Below are 18,610 nucleotides of genomic sequence, written 5' to 3'. Positions count from 1 at the left end.
GTCCGGGTGCCTATAGTGTCCTTTCAATGGACACTTTAAATATGCTCAAATACCTTTATATTACTTTACTTATTAAACTGGAAGGCTACTATTCTTTCTGCAAATTACCATTATATTGTGTGAAACTAAATTTATTGAAAAAAATATTTTTGTTAACTTGGAAGGTAAAATACCCTTTTTTCTTTTATTCCGTCCCACTTTTTTTTTTTTTTAAATGAAAGACTGAACTTGAGACAGTTTTAAGCCTGTTTACTTATATAACCATCTCCTCTCCTTGTCGTTTCCTCTCTTCCTGCACTGCCTTGATATCAAACATACCCTAGTGGTCTTGTGTCCTACATGGCATAAGCGCAGTAAAGAGCCACTTCAGCCAGCACAGGCACATTGCTAAACACAAATACACACACCAGTCAAGACATAAGACTTACTTTTCCCACAGAAATCTCACTTTAAAAGCTCTCACTACTTCAAGGGATTCTGGGTAGGCATATGCACTCACTCATTTACTAAACAGAAATTTTATGTCTCACAGAATGTAATAGTTTTATTTAAAAACACCTCACCTACGCAAAAAATAATGGGGGTTTAGTTACAGTATATGATCTTACATTGCATCAGCCTGACACAACGTCAATGTACCCCATTCTTGGCAGGTTCTACTCTAAAAACGAACCTAATGAAATCTGTGGGCTTTGAAGTAGCTGTTTAGTGGATGAGCGAGTGCGCTGGATCTTGTGTATTATTTACATATATATATATATATATATAAATGAAGGTAGATAGCACTCCACGGACTTAATCTTCAAATAAAAATTAACTTTTTTTTTGTATTTGAAGATTAAAATTATATAAAAATTAACTTTTTTTTTTATTTGAAGATTAAGTCTGTGGAGTGCTATCTACCTTCATTTCTATATCTTCGCCAGATAAGCACCAGGCAGTGATCATCTTTTACAGTGAGTGCAACACTGTTTGTATTTTTTATATATATATTTATTTGGGAGTCCAGGCCAACTCCCTCCCTGATTTTGTACACCTCCCTGTCACAGGTGCCTCATTCCAGGGCCCTATTTAACCTTGCACTATAGTTCATATATGTTGTATGAATTGGCCCCAGCAGCACTCTTATAAGTATGCATGTTCAGGTGAGTGCAGCCCTCTTGGTTTCAAGTATAAATACATACAATATATACAGTCCTGCACTCCAGCCCCCTTAAGAATAATGTCCGGTGCTTACAATATATAATACTTCCCAAAACAAATTTCTTATTTTTGAAAGCTTTGATACAAAATGAGATGCAAAAAACATCCTCACCATGACCCTAGCTCGAGGTATGGCCAAGGCAGAGATTACATACTTAGATGGTTTGTGTATATATATATATATATCATTTAATTCATTTTTTTCCAGCAATAGGCTGAGAGGTAACTCAATCACTGCTGCCCATTACTGCCAGAGACTTGTGTTAATCATTAATCCATTCAAATTTGGCTTAACACTGAAGAGATGGGCAACACCAGGGGACCTTAAACACTATAAGCACTTCAACGAGATGACATTTTTACAGTACCTAGATTATCAACACTGTGTATATCTCTACCCAGAATCTTTAGTAGTTGTATAGGCATTGTAGGATGACAATCTGTGGGGGAATAATGTCTATGTGCTTATCAGGGATTAGTAGTTCTATCTTTGCTGATGAATGACCACAAACAGCCATGTGTGCTGGAATTCAGGGCTGGATTTACATGCCAAGTGCCGAATGCAGAGAATTCTAAGGCACACCTATATATGTATGTATGTATGTGAATATTTCTGCTTGCAATGTAGTGTTTGAATTTGTGAGTATATGAAGCTATGTAATGTATGAATGATCAACTATAATTTTGTAAGTGGTTAGGGTAAAGGTGTGTTAAGGTTAGAGAGGGGTTAATGTCAGTTAGTTTTCAGAGGGTGTGGATACAAATCTTCAGTGGAGTTATAGTTGTGGTATAAGGGGTGTTTAGAATTATTGGATTTTGGGTTATAATGCGGTTAAAATTACTGTTTAGGTACAACAGTGTGTTTAACTTTTTAACAGGAGTTAAAAGGAAAGCTTTGTTTCAGGTTTAGGCATTGAGTGCTTAAATTTGGTTATAATTTGGTTATAAAAAATTGTTTGATTAGGTTTTGGCAGGGGTTAAAGGGAAACTCCAGTGCCAGAAAAACGATCCGTTTTTCTGGCACTGGAGGGTCCCTCTCCCACCCACCCACCAATCCCCGGTTACTGAAGGGGTGAAAACCCCTTCAGTCACTTACCTGGGACAGCGGCGATGTCCCTCGCCGCTGTCTCCGCCTCCGCGACGCTCCTCCTAATGATTACGTCGGCCGGTGGGCGAGACTAATCTCGCTCACCGGCCGAGGAGACCTAATGCGCATGCGCGGAAATGCCGCGCATGCGCATTACGTCTCCCCATAGGAAAGCATTGAAAAATCATTTCAATGCTTTCCTATGGGGTTTTGAGCGACGCTGGTGGAGTTAACCCTGCAATGTAAATATTGCAGTTTATGAAAAACTGCAATAATTACACTTGCAGGGTTAAGGGTAGTGGGAGTTGTCACCCAGACCACTCAAATGAGCAGAAGTGGTCTGGGTGCCTGGAGTGTCCCTTTAAATGTGTGTTTAGGGGAAAATGGTGGTTAAGGTACTACATGTGGAGTTTGCAAGGTTATCTTGCAAAGTACTCCTATTTCTATGATAGACAGAAGAACTCAAAGAGCTGTTTTACATTATGTATCACTTGGTGGTCCTCTTGTAAAGCATTTCCTATGTGAGTGGGCAGACGGGAAATGATCCTTTCCACTTCCTGTCCAGCCTCACACAGACACAGGAGAAGCTAGGACACATTCTATACCTGTTTCTGTAGCTCTGCTACCAAACATAGCAGGCTGACTAGATTACAGAGGACACTGGCCAAGGCTCCTTGTATATATCTCTGCTAACCAGCCCACTTAAATGCCAAAGAAGCACATAAGTGCTGTAAATAGGGGACTGTAGGCAGATACCTAATTTGCCTGATAAGAAATCCGGCTTAATATAAAAAAAAGTTGGTTGGAACAGAGAATGGAGAGGAGGCAGATGAACCATCGGAGACAGAATAAGGACAGGCTGGAACAGGATGTGTCTGTATACACTTAAAGGGACACTATAGTCACCAAAACAACTTTAGCATAATGAATAGCCTGTGTATAGATTACCCTGAAGTTTCACTCCTAAATTATTTGCCATTTAGAAGTTAAATCACTTTTGTTTTTGTCTATGCGGAGCAAGCCACACCTCCCTGGCTGTGACTGACAGAGCCTGCATGGTTTCATTTTCAATTAGATGTAACTTATTTTAAAAGATTTCATCTTTCGCTCTATGTATTTAATTTTCATCACATACAGGAGGCCCCTGCAGGGTCTAGCAAGCTACATTCTCAATTCTACATTAAACAGAATTTCCAATAAAGAAAGTGTAAATATTAGATGACTCTTTACAGCAGGCCTGTCCAACCTGCGGCCCCCCAGATGTTGCTGAACTACAACTCCCATGATTCTTTCAATGAAACAGCCAGGGAACCATGGGAGTTGTAGTTCAGCAACATCCGGGGGGCCACAGGTTGGACAGCCCTGCTTTACAGGAAGTGTTTAGCAAGGTTGTTTGTCACATGTAGGGAGATGTGATTAGGGCTGTCTGTAGAAAGTGATTTAACTCCTAAGTGGGAGGGAATTGAGCAGTGAGATTGCAGGGGCTTGATCTATACATCAACACTGGTGACTATAGTGTCCCTTTAAGCAAACCTGTCAAAATTCCAAACAATGCATTAATAATAAAGCAGCAGCATTACAGAGCAGTTTGTGACAGCTTTCTTTTAAATTACATTGCTGGTATCATTGGAGATTAGATGGTTAAATGATGGTGATACCTGCCTTCATAAGAACACTCTAATGTTAAAAATGCATTCCTTGTTAAAGGAACAGTATCGGGTCAGGAATATAAATGTGTATTCCTGACCCTATAGTGTTAAAAACCCATTTTAGGTGGTTGGCCCTCCTTACCCCTCTTAAAAAGGATTAAAATATACCTTTATTCCAAGAGGAAGGCATTGGGAAGCTAAGGCACACACAAGGAGAAATGTCATGCTGCGCAAATCAGCATCTCCTCTATGAGGAACGTTTAGCGCCTCCACGCAGAGCGTGGAGATGCTGAATGTCAGTGCCACTGAAGGTGTCCCTAGGCAGCAATGTAAACAATGCACTTTCTATGAAAAGACACTGTTTACATTAACCCCTTCAGGACCGGCCTGTTTTTGCGATGTTTGTACGTTAAGGACCAGAGCAGTTTTAACACTTTTGTGGTGTTTGTGTTTAGCTGTAATTTTCCGCTCTCTCATTTACGGTTCCCATACAAGTTATATATTGTTTTTTTTCAGGACAAAAGGGGCTTTCTTTACATACCATTATTTGTATTATGTCCAATATTGTATTTAAAAAAAATAATAAAATATGGTGAAAAATTTAAAATAAAACATGTTTTTGGACTTTTACTTGAAAAATCTTTTACTTATCTACAAAAGCTAATGAAAAAAACTGCTAAATAGATTCAAAATTTTGTCCCGAGTTTAAAAACACCCAGTGTTTACATGCTTTATTGCTTTTTTTTTTTGCAAGTTATAGGCCTATAAATACAAGTAGGAAATTGCTGTTTCAATATATATATATTTTAAATGTATCAATAGTGACCTTGTAACACCGTTATCTGTCATAAATCCCCGAAACACACCTAACATGTACATATTTTTTTAAAGTAGACAACCCAGGGTATTCAAAATTGGGTATGTCCAGTTTTTTTTAGTAGCCACTTAGTCACAAACACTGGCCAAAGTTAGCATTTATATTTGTTTGTGTGTTAAAAATGCAAGAAACGCTAACTTTGGCCGGTGTTTGTGACTAAGTGGCTACCAAAAAAGGCTGAACATACCCCATTTGCAATACCTTGGGTTGTCTTCTTTTGCAAATGGTATGCCATCATGGGGCTAATTCTCATTCCTTGGCTACCATACGCTCTCAAAGGCAACCTAACCAATCCGACAAATTTCAATAAAAAAAAAAAGTAAAATCAAGCCTTATATTTGACCCTGTAACTTTCACAAACACTATAAAACCTCTACATGTGGGGTACTGTTATACTCAGGAGACTTCGCTGAACACAAATATTAATGTTTCAGAACAGTAAAATGTATCACAGCAATAATATCCTCAGTGAAAGTGCTGTTTGTGTGTGAAAAATGCAAAAAACTTCACTTTCACTGACAATATCATCACTGTGATATGTTTTACTGTTTTGAAACACTAATATTTGTGTTCAGCGAAGTCTCCAGAGTAAAACAGTACCCCCCATGTACAGCTTTTAGGGTGTCATAGAAAGTTACAGGGTTAAACACAGTGCTAGCAAATTAAATTATCTGGACTTTCGGCCTGGGTTGGCAGGCAGGTCCCTCAAATTGCAATCATTAAAATTACTTAATTAGGTAAAAATATTACATAAATACACATGTAGAATTTTAATATATATACATATTTATATATTTGACGTCTACGTGTATATTTATGAAATTATTTATGTAATTATGTATATGGACATATGTATATTTCGTATTGTTTTTATTTATTTATTTATACAGAGATATATATCATTACATTCTAAGTATATTTTGATATAAATATATATATATATATATATATCAAAATACTGTTAGAATAAAATTGCATATATAAATATTTTTTTATAATTATTAAAAATTATTTTTATTTTTTGTTATTTATTTTTATTAACATATTATTTGTATTTTATAATAATATATATATACCATATATATAGCAATTATATATATATTGTATATATTCGTGTGTAATTTAAATATAAGTGTATTTTTATATTAATATACGTATATATAAATATAAAAATACACTTAATATGACATTATATATATGATACATATACATATATTATATATCGATATAATACATGTATATATATCATATATATATATATATATATATATATATATATATATATATATATATACACATATTATTTATTTTTTTTTACACTGATTTTACACTGTTTTTTTTTTTTTTACTTTATTTTTTGGATTTTTCACTTGCAGGGAGACTGCCTGTCAGCACAGACAGTCCCCCTGCAGGCAGATACACAGACACCTATTGCGGTCATGTGATCGAGTGATCACATGGCCGTGGGGTCCTGATCTGCCGAGGGGGGACTGCCCGGGCAGACAGGCAACCCCCCTGGACCGGGTGGAGCACTGATCGCCGCCGTGGGACCGACGGCGATCAGGTAAGTAGCCCCAGACCGTTATGACGGTTCAGGACCGTCAGCGGTCCAAACGCACGTTTTACCGCTGACGGTCCTGAACCGTCAGCGGTCCTGAAAGGGTTAAAAAGCCTGCAGGGACACGCAGCTGACACTAGAACTATATTAAGTTGTAGTTGTTTTGGTAACTATAGTGTCCCTTCAAAAACAAACAAAAAAAAAAAAATACTTACTGGGTTATTCACTAAAGACTGCAAAATCCAGACAATTTTTTATTGATTTCAGCCAGACCACAAACTGCGGGAAGGCTGAAATCCAGAGTGAATGTATGAATGGGATACTTTAGGCACTATAACAGCTTAATCTAAATAAATTGTTATGGTACCATGAAGCCCCCAGATGCACTCTTCAAAGGATTAAACCATTCTGGAAAGGTTTAACCGCAAATTTGCCTCCAGCTCCGATCTCAATTCCCACCGGGCATGTACCTTTTTCATGCCAGTTTTGTGAATGGGGAGTCACTAATTGGCTGAGAGCGTCAGCTTACCTCTGCCTGGGATTAGTTCAAGTCAGCGCTGGAGGCAACCTTGGGGTTAAACCATTCAAGAACAAGGTAAGAGTGCACCTGAGGCCTCTTGGCACCCTAACAACTTCATGTATAAGTTATGGTGCCTGGAGTGTTCCTTTAAGTCTGGGCCGGAAGGCTTCAAACCCGGTCCAAGTAAAAAAAAAAAAAAAAAAAAAAAAAAAAACAGAACTATTTGCCTGCTGGCATCACAAGCAGCGGGCTATGCTAATTTTAATGGGGGAGGACCTACTGCCCACTGCCCCCCACCAATTGGCAAAGTATTGGTCCCTAGTACTAACAAAAGGAGGAGGACCTAGTGTGTCCCCAGCTCCCACCCATGTGTGATGGGGGAACTTGTGTCCCCCACAGGCCCCACCCATGGGTGATCGGTTGGAGTCCTAATATTAATAATAAAGAGGGGACATCATGTCCTCACACCAGTTCATAGGAAGCGTGTGGGGTCCTTAATAATTTTAAAATGGGGATATGCCATTATCCACCTCCTCAAAAAAAGAAACATTTTTAAAAGCCAACTTGTTCTAATCTTTTTTGTTTTTCAGTACCAAAAAAGCCTTATTAAAATCCAAAATAACGGATGCCATTAGTTAAAATTTAAAAAAAGCCAGCAAGCCAATCAGTGCTCTTGCTTTTATTGTAAAACATGGGAAATTTTTTAACACTTTGTGATAGCTGAGATAGGATGGAAAAGCCTTTTTAAGGGCTTTCCCAGCTAGCGGCGCTCATTCTGTGGTGAGCCCTCCATGGGTGAAGATCCTTTTTTTTTTTTGCGAGCAGGTTAAGTTTCCTTTTTTTTTAGGTCTGAAGAACCTAACAATTAGAGAAAGAAGACATCTGGTGGTAAATATGTATACATATTTGTAACTGTTTTTTTTATGATTTATTGGCACCTCTCACACTGTTATTAGGGTGAGGAGGATTAGGTAGGAACTTTAATTAATTTTTTTTTTTTTTATTTAGTATTTTTGCATTGCAATTATAGGTATACAAACAGGCACAAGGTACCCCAACGGCATTCCTCATGCATAACATAACATATCAACAAAAGTCAACTATTGGGGTATTTGGAAGTTCTTGCACATTTTTTTATATTAAAGGTAAAGAGAAGAGAATATGGTTAAAGCAATAAGGTTGCGTAGCGTAGTGACCATGTCTGGGCTGGGACCAGTATATGTAGTTGCTGGCCTGCCTCCCCTTCTGTCCCCTTAGGTATGATAGCTGAATCTACAAATCAGGATGGAGGTAAAATACTGCTGGTATAGTAAATATTGACCCACAAAGGATTGATTGTTTATTTACTTTTTTTCATGTGGTGGCTGACTAGCTGCCACATAATTAACCCTCATGCAGCCGAGTGTCTTTAACGATTTGTCCACTGGCTGCTACTGCTGAAAGCTCGATAGTTCTTCAAATTATAATTCCCTTAGAAAAAACAAGTAAATTATCATTTTCAATTGCAAACTTGCATCCGACCGGATCCATTTGGTTTATTTACGGCCGCCACGCGATCGTTGATAAATCTCCAACATCTGCACTTTAAATTGATTCCGATGTAGATATTACGGATTTATTTTAATTTTTATTTTTTTCTTCAAAACTCTTCTGAATGGATTTTACAGAAACGGTCAGGCGACTAAATGATGCCTGAGTTTGGCTTTAGTAAGTCTGTGAACGCAGTTGGAATTCGGCCATTTCCATTGGATTTTGTCCATAAGGACAAAGTCTGGTGTTTAGTGAATGACCTTGCGTGTTCTTAAAAGATATCTGGCCAAGATAATTTCTTCCCTGACCTCTCCTAAAATACAGTAAGTTCAGACTTAATATATCCAGCATTTTCATGGGACACTAATAGTACATGTGATTGGTGAAACCACAGCACCAATTAAATTGGCCCCTAAAATGCCAGAGGTGTAAATTGAAAATTCAATCCCAAGCTTGTTGATTTTGTAGACCTATTTTTCTTTTTACATTTTCAGTGGATGTCTATATTTAGGCGGGAGATAATGATTTAGATTCTTCACTTAGCTTTATGGAATTGTCAAATGAACTTCAAAGTTTAGGCCAAAATTTCTTAAATACAAATATTTTGTGATACATTATTCAAAATCCATTCTCAAATCTCAATCAACCATTTCCAATTTAGTAAAAAAATAAATAAATAAAAAAAGGTTGGTTTATTTTTATTTTTTTTTTGGGGGGGGGGGGGGGGGGAGGGGTTTCCCCACTAAACTGCAAACTTGGCTTTTTTATTATTATTATTATTATTATTATTTTAGCCAAAATCTTGCCATTTGATTTTCAATTCACAATTTAATATTTAGTAAGTATACCCCCGAGAGTAAAATCATAATACCAACATTAGACAATACCTGACCTGAAAAAAAATTATATATATATATATTTTTCCCCCCATTTTTTATAGTAGCAGTAAGGCTATTTTAGCATTATATTTCCTTTCAGATTTGAGTTCGCTACAATTGAAGAGAACTCTGTGTCAATCGAAGTGTATATGGGTGTCATCAGTCTGTAAATCAGTGAGAGCTAGCCTTGGCAATGCATATAACTGTGATCTACATTCCCATGTTACTCACACTATCAGTGCCAAGGTTAGCATCTGCTCCAGATTTTTTTTAGCTGTGAAAATGCTGTAATTTAACTACTTTGACTGAATTAGCTAGACTCCTTTAACCCTATCATTGCAAGATCTTGTGAATGCCTAAATCAAGTATTACATAATCCATATCTAACAATCTCCCAGACTAAACTACACAGTCTCAATGTAACCCTGCCACATCAGGAGCACTTTGCCCAAACATGAAATAACCCATTAAAAACACTCTTATGAAACTGCCCTATATTTTCAAGTTCCTTTACAAGAAAAAAGTAGTTCTTCTACATAACCTCTGCATAGAGTGTGATAGCAGACTCATCCCTATGCATACATAACAGGCAACCCCAGCAGGGGGTCTGTGCATTTAAAGGAAGATCCAAGAAGACCCCACTTTGAAAATGGTTCAATCTATTTTAATGATTGGTTCGCTTCCTAACTTCAAAGACAATCCCAGTGCACACTCCTGATTGGCTGTTGGGCAGCCGGAAAAAAAAAAGTTTGCACAGTGAAGGATCAAACAGTGAATAGGAGCTTTGCATTGAGCTGGGGGAACAACTACTGTCTCTGTGTATCCACAATACCTGCAGCCCATGCTTCTCCCAATGACCATACAATGATCGTGTAACCTGTTTCATTGACTGGAGGAAATCTCATGGCGTCTGTAGTCCTACACAGAGGGAAGATATTTCAAAACTATTTTAAGGTAAGTAACACAAATGTCTGGATAATTACTCTGGTTAAAATCAGCATAGCTGTTCACAAATGATTGATTTTTTGTTCATTTATAAGTGTAATGCAAGCCCACCTAGGTCTCTGTATTTCTACCTTTACAATGTGTTGTGTGCCCTGCTAAATCTCCTTTTTGTACAATTAACACTTGTTGCGTGCCCTGCTGGGTTTCCCCTGGCCATTACAACGTGCCACATACATAGCTAGGTCTTCAATCTCTACAAATATTCATCTTGTTTATAAGATATTTTACCAGGAAGGATACATTGAGATTTTTTATTTTATTTATTTTTTAACCAAATTTGCCTTAGAAATGAAAATGTGGTGTTTGAAATCCGAATGGCACCATTCAGAATAAAACAACTAATCTGGAAAATGTATGCTTTAGCCCCATATTAGGAATTTTAGCCTGTATTTTACCATTTAAATTTCAGCTTTGTACAATTCATTAATCAGTCTACTTCCTTTCTGCAGTTCCCTAATATAAAAACCTCTTTAAAAATAAACCAAAAACCGCTCGAGATCACTAGCCTTTTGTGACAAATGTTTGTGTCAAAGGCACATAAATAATATCCTGAGCTAAAAGGATAGTGTAAATTCGGAGTTTTAAGTACGCAAACCGTTGCATATTGAAAACAGTGTTGCAGAGGTTTTTTTACATGTAATGCTCTGTTTTCTATGGCTCTAGTAAGGTATACAAAAATTATTAATAATCCAATTTAGCTCTCTCGGAATATCTATCTATCTATCCTAACTGATGACCGCAATTGTTTTCATATCCTACAAAACTGTACATAGCGGTGTGAGTGAATGTAACTGCAGCACCAGGACATTCATGTTATGCTTCTCAATAGAAGCCAATAAACGTAAATCACAACTGATGCCTAGGAAAGTGGCTCCTATCAATCATGGGCAGACCTGGCCATGTATGTGCTAGTGTTGTAACAAGTAGAAATCATGAGTGAGTGTGTGTCCATTATGAATGTAGCATTTTATGGCAGCAGGAATTGCAGGGGAAAATCTCTCTGGCATCCCAGCTGTTCAATAAAAATATTTACTTTAAAAAAAAAAAAAAATGTCTAATAACAAGATACACATTTGTGATGTGTGTCTTTGGGGACAAAATGTTATTCAATGGTTTAATATGCATCCATATGCCACCCTTACCATTTGCTTTTTGGTTTATAATGTTTCCAGAATTCCCCATGTTCCATAATACACGCTTCACGGTTTTGTGTGTGTGTGTGTGTGTAAAAATATTTATATACACTCATCAACTTCATATCTTAAGTCAGACTTTGAGAAATTTTGCCAAGATATGAATTAAAATAAGTAGCTGATGCACAATAGTAAATTTATATCAATGTGAAGTTTTATGTTTTTGCTCTCACCACAGTTGTAACACACATTTGCACACAATGTTTGTTTGATACCTCACACCATGCAATAAAATTGTATATTGCATGGTGTCTCAAACCCTGCTAGGATTCATATACTTTATGGCCTGCCTAAGATTAATGGGAGTCGGCCAATTGAGGGCTACTGATGACATCAATAAACCCATAAATAATTTATGGTGCCTGCAAAAGCCCTTGGTGGCATTGTTTAAACACAACACATGCTTTACTACAATGTGCTTTTTAAATAATACCATAAGTAATGTCTTGTAAGATTGCAAAATAGCTATGGTCCTCATTAGTATATAATCGTTCATTGCCAGCGAACCAGTAAAATACTGCAATGTATCACTCGTTTGGCTCTAAGACGTTGATTTAGTCAATTGGTTTTACACTTATTTCATGGTTGTGGTTATATACCACTTACAAGTAGTGACTGTAGCAAGGCAATAAATAACATGTTTTTTGCTTCCATCTCTCTTTGTTTTGAGCAGGAAGAGAGAAAACAAGCCAGCAAAACAAAAGATAATGTGTTGTACAATTAAACTGACATGTAAATTGTTTTTTTCCTTTTTTTTTTTTTTTTTATCCATTTGAATTTGTAATCCATGCATCAACTCCGAATAGAAACTGATACGTGATTACTAATGTTAGTAGTCATAGGGCTAGCAAAACAATGGTGTGTTTTACTTTTCTATCAGGCGGGATCTAAACAATAGTGTAGTGCCATTGTATAGCTGCTACAACTTTGCATCTTTTATCATTGAAATGTGATGAATACCTGGTTAAGAATACTGGAATTTCAATAACAGTTGGCTGTCTATTTCTACAAAGTATGGGCTGCTATTTGTGGGGGGAATAGCCTTTAACATGAATGCAGATTGTTAGCATTATAACAGGTATGTTTGTTTACACAAATCTAAATTCTGCTGGTTTTATGCTATGTGCTTAGTAAGTTATTTTGCTTGTCTTATTTTAGGATACAAGTCCCAGGTCATCTCCAGACCGAGGATCATTTACAACCCTCATTTCTGTAGACTCTTGGACTTCTACTCCATCCAGACCAAACCATCAAGAGTACTCCTATCTCTCATCTGACACTGCTGAAGAATCCGCTGCCATGTTTCAGCTCTGGAGCAATGAGATAGCTGCAAACCCAGGCATGGGCTCTCACAATGTGACATTTGAAGTTCCTAAAGTACAATATTCTGGACACATGCAAGCTATAGGTTCCAATGAGCTCCCACTAACTCCTCCAGCGGATCCAACTGTTTATTCTTTTGATTTGTCCCCCGTTAAGGTGCTGGCTCCACAGATGGGGTCTAATACTACATACCACTTTCAGGACCCAAATACTGTGGCTCAGGAATTCTCAGGTTTTATGCAAGGTCCAGCCACCTTTACACAAAGGCACTTGACCTCTGCACACATGGAAGACCAAACATGGTGGAGTTTACAGCAGGTAAATCCTAATAATATTCATTCTTTCCATTTGGCGAGTCCATTGGTGGTAGGGCCACAGCCCCAGCTTGCAGCACTTCTCCAGAGCACCTCGAAAACACTACTAGGACCAACCAGGCGCTGTAGAAGATGTAAGTGCCCAAATTGCCAGGATGGCTCTAACCATGAAGAACCTGGGCAAAAGAAGCTTCATGTTTGCCATCTTCCTGGCTGTGGGAAGCTCTATGGAAAGACCTCTCACCTGAAAGCCCACTTGCGTTGGCATGCTGGGGAGAGACCTTTTGTTTGCAACTGGGTTTTCTGTGGAAAGAGTTTCACCAGGTCTGATGAATTACAAAGGCATCTACGGACGCATACAGGAGAGAAGCGTTTTGGCTGCCAAGAATGTGGGAAGAGGTTTATGAGGAGTGACCACCTTTCAAAACATACCAAAACTCACCAGAACAAAAAACTGAAATGTCCAGCACCTTCCCTTGAAAACATTAAACAAGAGTAAACTTGCTTCAAAATATACACTTCAAACCTTGACTTTTCAAGCAGAGCTAAACTCTAATGAACACTTTAATTTGGTTATTTATAAAATATAATAAGTTGGGACATTAACTTGCTTTCTGAATTTGGAGGAAATCGTATTATCTATAAGTGTCCTGCCCCGCTCCATCATTGTCAGTAGTTAACCATTTTATAACATAAGAGTTTTCCTTACCTCTCCTGAGCTGGGCTTAACTCACACAGAACATCTGGCTCGATGCTGGCTGCAGTGGAGGTGGGAAGCAGTACCCAGCAAACCCCTTGTAAGAAGGCAAACTACTCTAAAACAGATTGACTACTTATAATGGGGGGGTACCAGGGTACTCTGATACTCTGAGCACCATAACCACTACAGCACACTGTAGTGTTTTATGGTGCTTAGTGTTAATTTAAGTAAATTTCACAAAGTACTGCATGTTCTTCGTGATACTTATGCAATGCTTAATGTGCTGAACTTGAGTGTTTTGTGATGGGGAAATGTTGGTCAGGTGCAATATTGAGTTACAATTGTATGCACATTCCAACCTCTCTGACAAAATGAAAGTAATATCACATTGGGAGTAGAAGGCATGAAGAAAATATTTATATATATTTTTTTATTTCTCCTTATTTAAAAAAAAAAAACCCATAAAAATCAGGAATATCAGGGAAGCAAATGCCACATAAGCTTTTAAGAGGGTATAAATTGGGCATAACATGAATGTTTGCAGCCATATCGTTCATATAAAGAACATTTGCCAAACCAGTCTGTGCATTTGCAGACTACTCTAAAGTTTTTGTTCATGTCAATTGTCTATAATGTCTTTACACAAATGGTGAGAAGCCAGACAACAGCAGAATAACCTTGGATGTTACATCTCCCCCAAATTTGGATTATACCATTCCATATAAACTATACATTTTTATATGAAATGAATAGTATGGCCAGGGTACCACTGAAACATCGAAACATTCTAACCAGTAACTAAAATGAGTTCCTATGGTAGAAGATTTTTAAAGTAACCTTGCTTCTGGACTGTGGAAGCAAAGAATATCAAAATGAACACAGCTGTTCTTGCCCAAGGTATTCCAATTTTTGTCTGATTTAATCTTAATCCGTTTATTAATTTGTAAACTGTTGTACCCCAAAAAGCTCAATCTATTTTTATTGGTGAACACCAAACAATTTTAACGTATTCGGCATCCATTATTCTATATTCCTGCGTAGATGACTGTATACAAACAAATCCGTCAACCATGAATGATAACAGAACAATGCTTCCCTATATAAACTTCATGCCCTCTCAACACAGACTGTTAGTTCAGGCCTGCCCAATCATATTTTTCTCTTATATAATATTCCCTACAACAAAATGTAGACTCCACCTAATTTAAAACGTGCATCTTGATTTGCTAGCTTAAGAATAGCAAAGCGTCGTAGGGGTTGGGAATCCATACTAACCTGAAGATTACATTTTTTTGGACACCTTTGCCCTCAAAGGTGTCCAAAAAAGATCAAATTTTGTTGCAATCAAGTTGATGACAACTCACCTTTGAATGAATAAACTCCCAGGTTAATGTGTATATTGCTGATTTGATGTGATGGCATTTTTCTTTGTAAATCACTGCATCATTAAATACACAAGGTTGTGTTGGTTTGTACATAAAAAAAAAAAAGTAGCTGTACATGTGAAAAATTAAAAAAGGAAATTAAAATATCCGGTCCTCTGTATCATACATACACACACACACACACAATGTAAAAATGCTCTTAGTGGAATACCTTGGGGAGTCTAATTTGTATAAGTATATACTTTTCGTGTAGGGGTTTTGGATTCCGTGTTTGCTATAAAAGTATTCAACGAACCACGTTTAGCTTTAAAAACATGAGCCAATTTAACAATCTTTAACACATGAATCTATTTTAGTTGCAGTAGTTGCAAAAAAAAGTCCTTTTTATTTATTTTTTTTCTTCTAACTTTAAGTATTTATCTGTAATGATGTGATATGCATACATATAGGGTATCAGAAGAAATATGTATCTCATAAAAAAATTATAACCTGTATGGATAAAGATGGAAGGTACAGCCAGACAATCTCATATCAAAATTGCATAAAAGTTGATTTTTTTTTTTTATTTTATTAAAAAAAAATATATATATATTTTTTTTCTCCCAGGGCTATTTACTAAAATGTGCAGTGTGAGGAATTCTACTCGAGTTACTGGCAGGTCAGACTGCCAAGCAATCTTGCAAGGCTGTCCCATTTAAATGGACACTATAGTCACATGAACAACTTTAGCTTAATGAAGCAGTTTTGGTGTATAGAACATGCCCCTGCAGCCTCACTGCTCAATCCTCTGCCATTTAGGAGTTAAATCCCTTTGTTTATGAACCCTAGTCACACCTCCCTCCATGTGACTTGCACAGCCTTCCATAAACACTTCCTGTAAAGAGAGCCATATTTAGGCTTTTATTGCAAGTTCTGTTTAATTAAGATTTTCTCATCCCCTGCATGTTAATAGCTTGCTAGACCCTGCAAGAGTCTCCTGTATGTGATTCAAGTTCAATTTAGAGATTGAGATACAATTATTTAAGGTAAATTACATGTGTTTGAAAGTGAAACCAGTTTTTTTTTTTCATGCAGGCTCTGTCAATCATAGCCAGGGGAGGTGTGGCTAGGGCTGCATAAACAGAAACAAAGTGATTTAACTCCTAAATGACAGTGAATTGAGCAGTGAAATTGCAGGGGAATGATCTATACACTAAACTGCTTTATTTAGCTAAAGTAATTTAGGTGACTATAGTGTTCCTTTAAGGACAGACCCTGCAGGGAGCACTGTTTCAGTGCTCCATGCAGGGTAGTAGTGCCCTGGGTATAACATGAGTGCGCCTTATACTTACACTATGCTTGCCGTGGTGTCCTGAAAATCAAATATTGTGAGTGTTGAGATAATTAACACTGCACTGATGGTTTTCCCTTTCAATTTACTATTTCATTTGCCCCTTTGAAGGGGAGGAGCCATGCCACCATTGATCATCTGTCGCAGCATGCTATGCACACAGATTTAACATTGGCCAGCCCGGAACACTAATGATGATGCTGCTGGAGAAGGAGGAGTTACACCTCTGGCAACAAAGGCATTTCAAAAAATCACTGCACATACTCCAGGCACAATGACCACTTAAAATTCACTTTGAATTCTTAACAACTCTTAGTAATCAGCCCTTATAGAGTAGGAGAACAAGGGTAGGTGCAAACCTATTCCAAGGGTTAATCCAGGCATCCTGACCACTTGACTGATTTGAACTGGTTATGGTGCCGCCCATGTCCACCCCCCAAACTGCCTTTCCTGACCTCCTCCCTTCCATCAGTCATGAAGGATTGGGTTGCAATACAAATCTTAATACCTGTTTGGAAGTAAGTGAATCATAGTGGGTGTAAAATCCTGAATTTTTAAAAAATTGCAAAATAAGACTTTGTTTCTGGAGAAGAAGACAATAAGGCAAAATGTTAATCTTTACACACAACCTTACCTGTTCAGGAGAGCCAAAAGGTAACCCTTGAAATAGTCCACTGGCTCTTCAATCATTAGGTTGGGACCACAAATTGGTCCAGGTCATCTTATTCATCAGGACCCAGACCATGGCACACAGTTTAGTACAGGTTTTCCCAAACTCCAGCCCTCCAGATGTTGCTGAACTACAACTCCCATGATTCTCAGCCTATCTATTTCATTCATAGAATCATGGGAGTTGTAGTTCAGCAACATATGGAGGGCCGGAGTTTGAGGAAGCCTGGAGTTGTAGTTCAGCAACATATGGAGGGCCGGAGTTTGAGGAAGTCTCATTATGTCACTTACTGTAGCAGGATTGCAGTGAACGCTCCATTCACATAGGGCAGTGGTTCCCAACCCAGTCATCAAGTACCTTCTAACAGTCCAGGATTTAGGGATTACCCAGTTGTGTCAAAGGTGTCACTTTAGACACAACAGATAAATCCTGGACTGGTAGGGGGTACTTGGGGGACTGGGTTGGGAACCACTGACATAGGGGAATTGTCTCATTAAAAGGGTTAATCCAACTTGCATGACCACTTCTGTTTTTAGAAGTGGTCATGAAGCAAGGAATATGTATGTGCAGCATTTTTGCGTTAAATGCTTCACGTACAGAGATAGTTGCAGTTTTGTGCAACAGACTAGTTGCACCACTAGTTGGAACTCTGTTCCAGGCTGCCTAAAGTTAATTTTGTGCAAAAATGACATCTGTTGTCAGTGAGCATTCCGAGCTAGCAACAAACATAATGGGCTTCTACCCTTGCAAGAAGCACTTGGAGTACACCTGCTTAGGGAAGATTGAATCTTCTCTTCTACATTGATTGAATCTTCTCACTACATTTCTTGTTTGTCTATTTTTTTTTTCTTATTATTTGAAATACCCTCTTATCCTTCCATCCTCGGCTCCAATGTATTTTTTGGTCAGTTATATTTTGGAGAGGGGATCACTGAGCTAATGTGGTAATTGAACAATGGAAGCAAATGTAAGTAATATTGATCCCTGGCATCAACATAGGCATTTTAGCAAATATTTAAATTACATTCTTAGAAGGGTGTCCAAAAATGTTAATGTATAGTAACATCTATGAGAAACACATAATTCTGGATTAAATTGGTTAAAATACAGCAGTGCACAATATATGTCAACATATTTTACTATGGACTTCTGTAAAGAGTTTAAATAAAATGAACAATATGGAAGCTTGACCAACAGTACAGATCAGAATTTCTTACAAATCAGAATTTTATGATTTCCAAAAAATTCACCTAGGCTAGAGGAGTTCATTAGAATCATTGTTTGTTAATTTTGAGGTATCTGAATTCTTAGTCTTCCATAATTAGTCATGTAAGAAACATATATTGATAAATATGCATGAAGAGTTTGTTTAGAAACGGGCCTTTAGA

General features: G+C 37.5%; 1 protein-coding gene across 1 annotated transcript; it reads left to right on the top strand.

Moving 5' to 3' along the window:
- The first annotated feature begins 1,113 nt into the window (after positions 1 to 1,113).
- Positions 1,114 to 13,919, top strand: LOC134596534 (transcription factor Sp5-like). Its single transcript, XM_063444775.1, has 2 exons — positions 1,114 to 1,145; positions 12,659 to 13,919. The coding sequence occupies exons 1-2, from the start codon at positions 1,134 to 1,136 to the stop codon at positions 13,634 to 13,636; spliced, it is 990 nt and encodes a 329-aa protein (XP_063300845.1). The 5' UTR covers positions 1,114 to 1,133; the 3' UTR covers positions 13,637 to 13,919.
- Positions 13,920 to 18,610: the final 4,691 nt, after the last annotated feature.

The sequence above is a fragment of the Pelobates fuscus genome, chromosome 1 (genome assembly GCF_036172605.1).
Source record: "Pelobates fuscus isolate aPelFus1 chromosome 1, aPelFus1.pri, whole genome shotgun sequence".
NCBI lineage: Eukaryota > Metazoa > Chordata > Amphibia > Anura > Pelobatidae > Pelobates > Pelobates fuscus.
The sequence above is the reverse complement of the archived record's forward strand: the minus strand, read 5'-3'. Positions and strand labels throughout refer to the sequence as shown.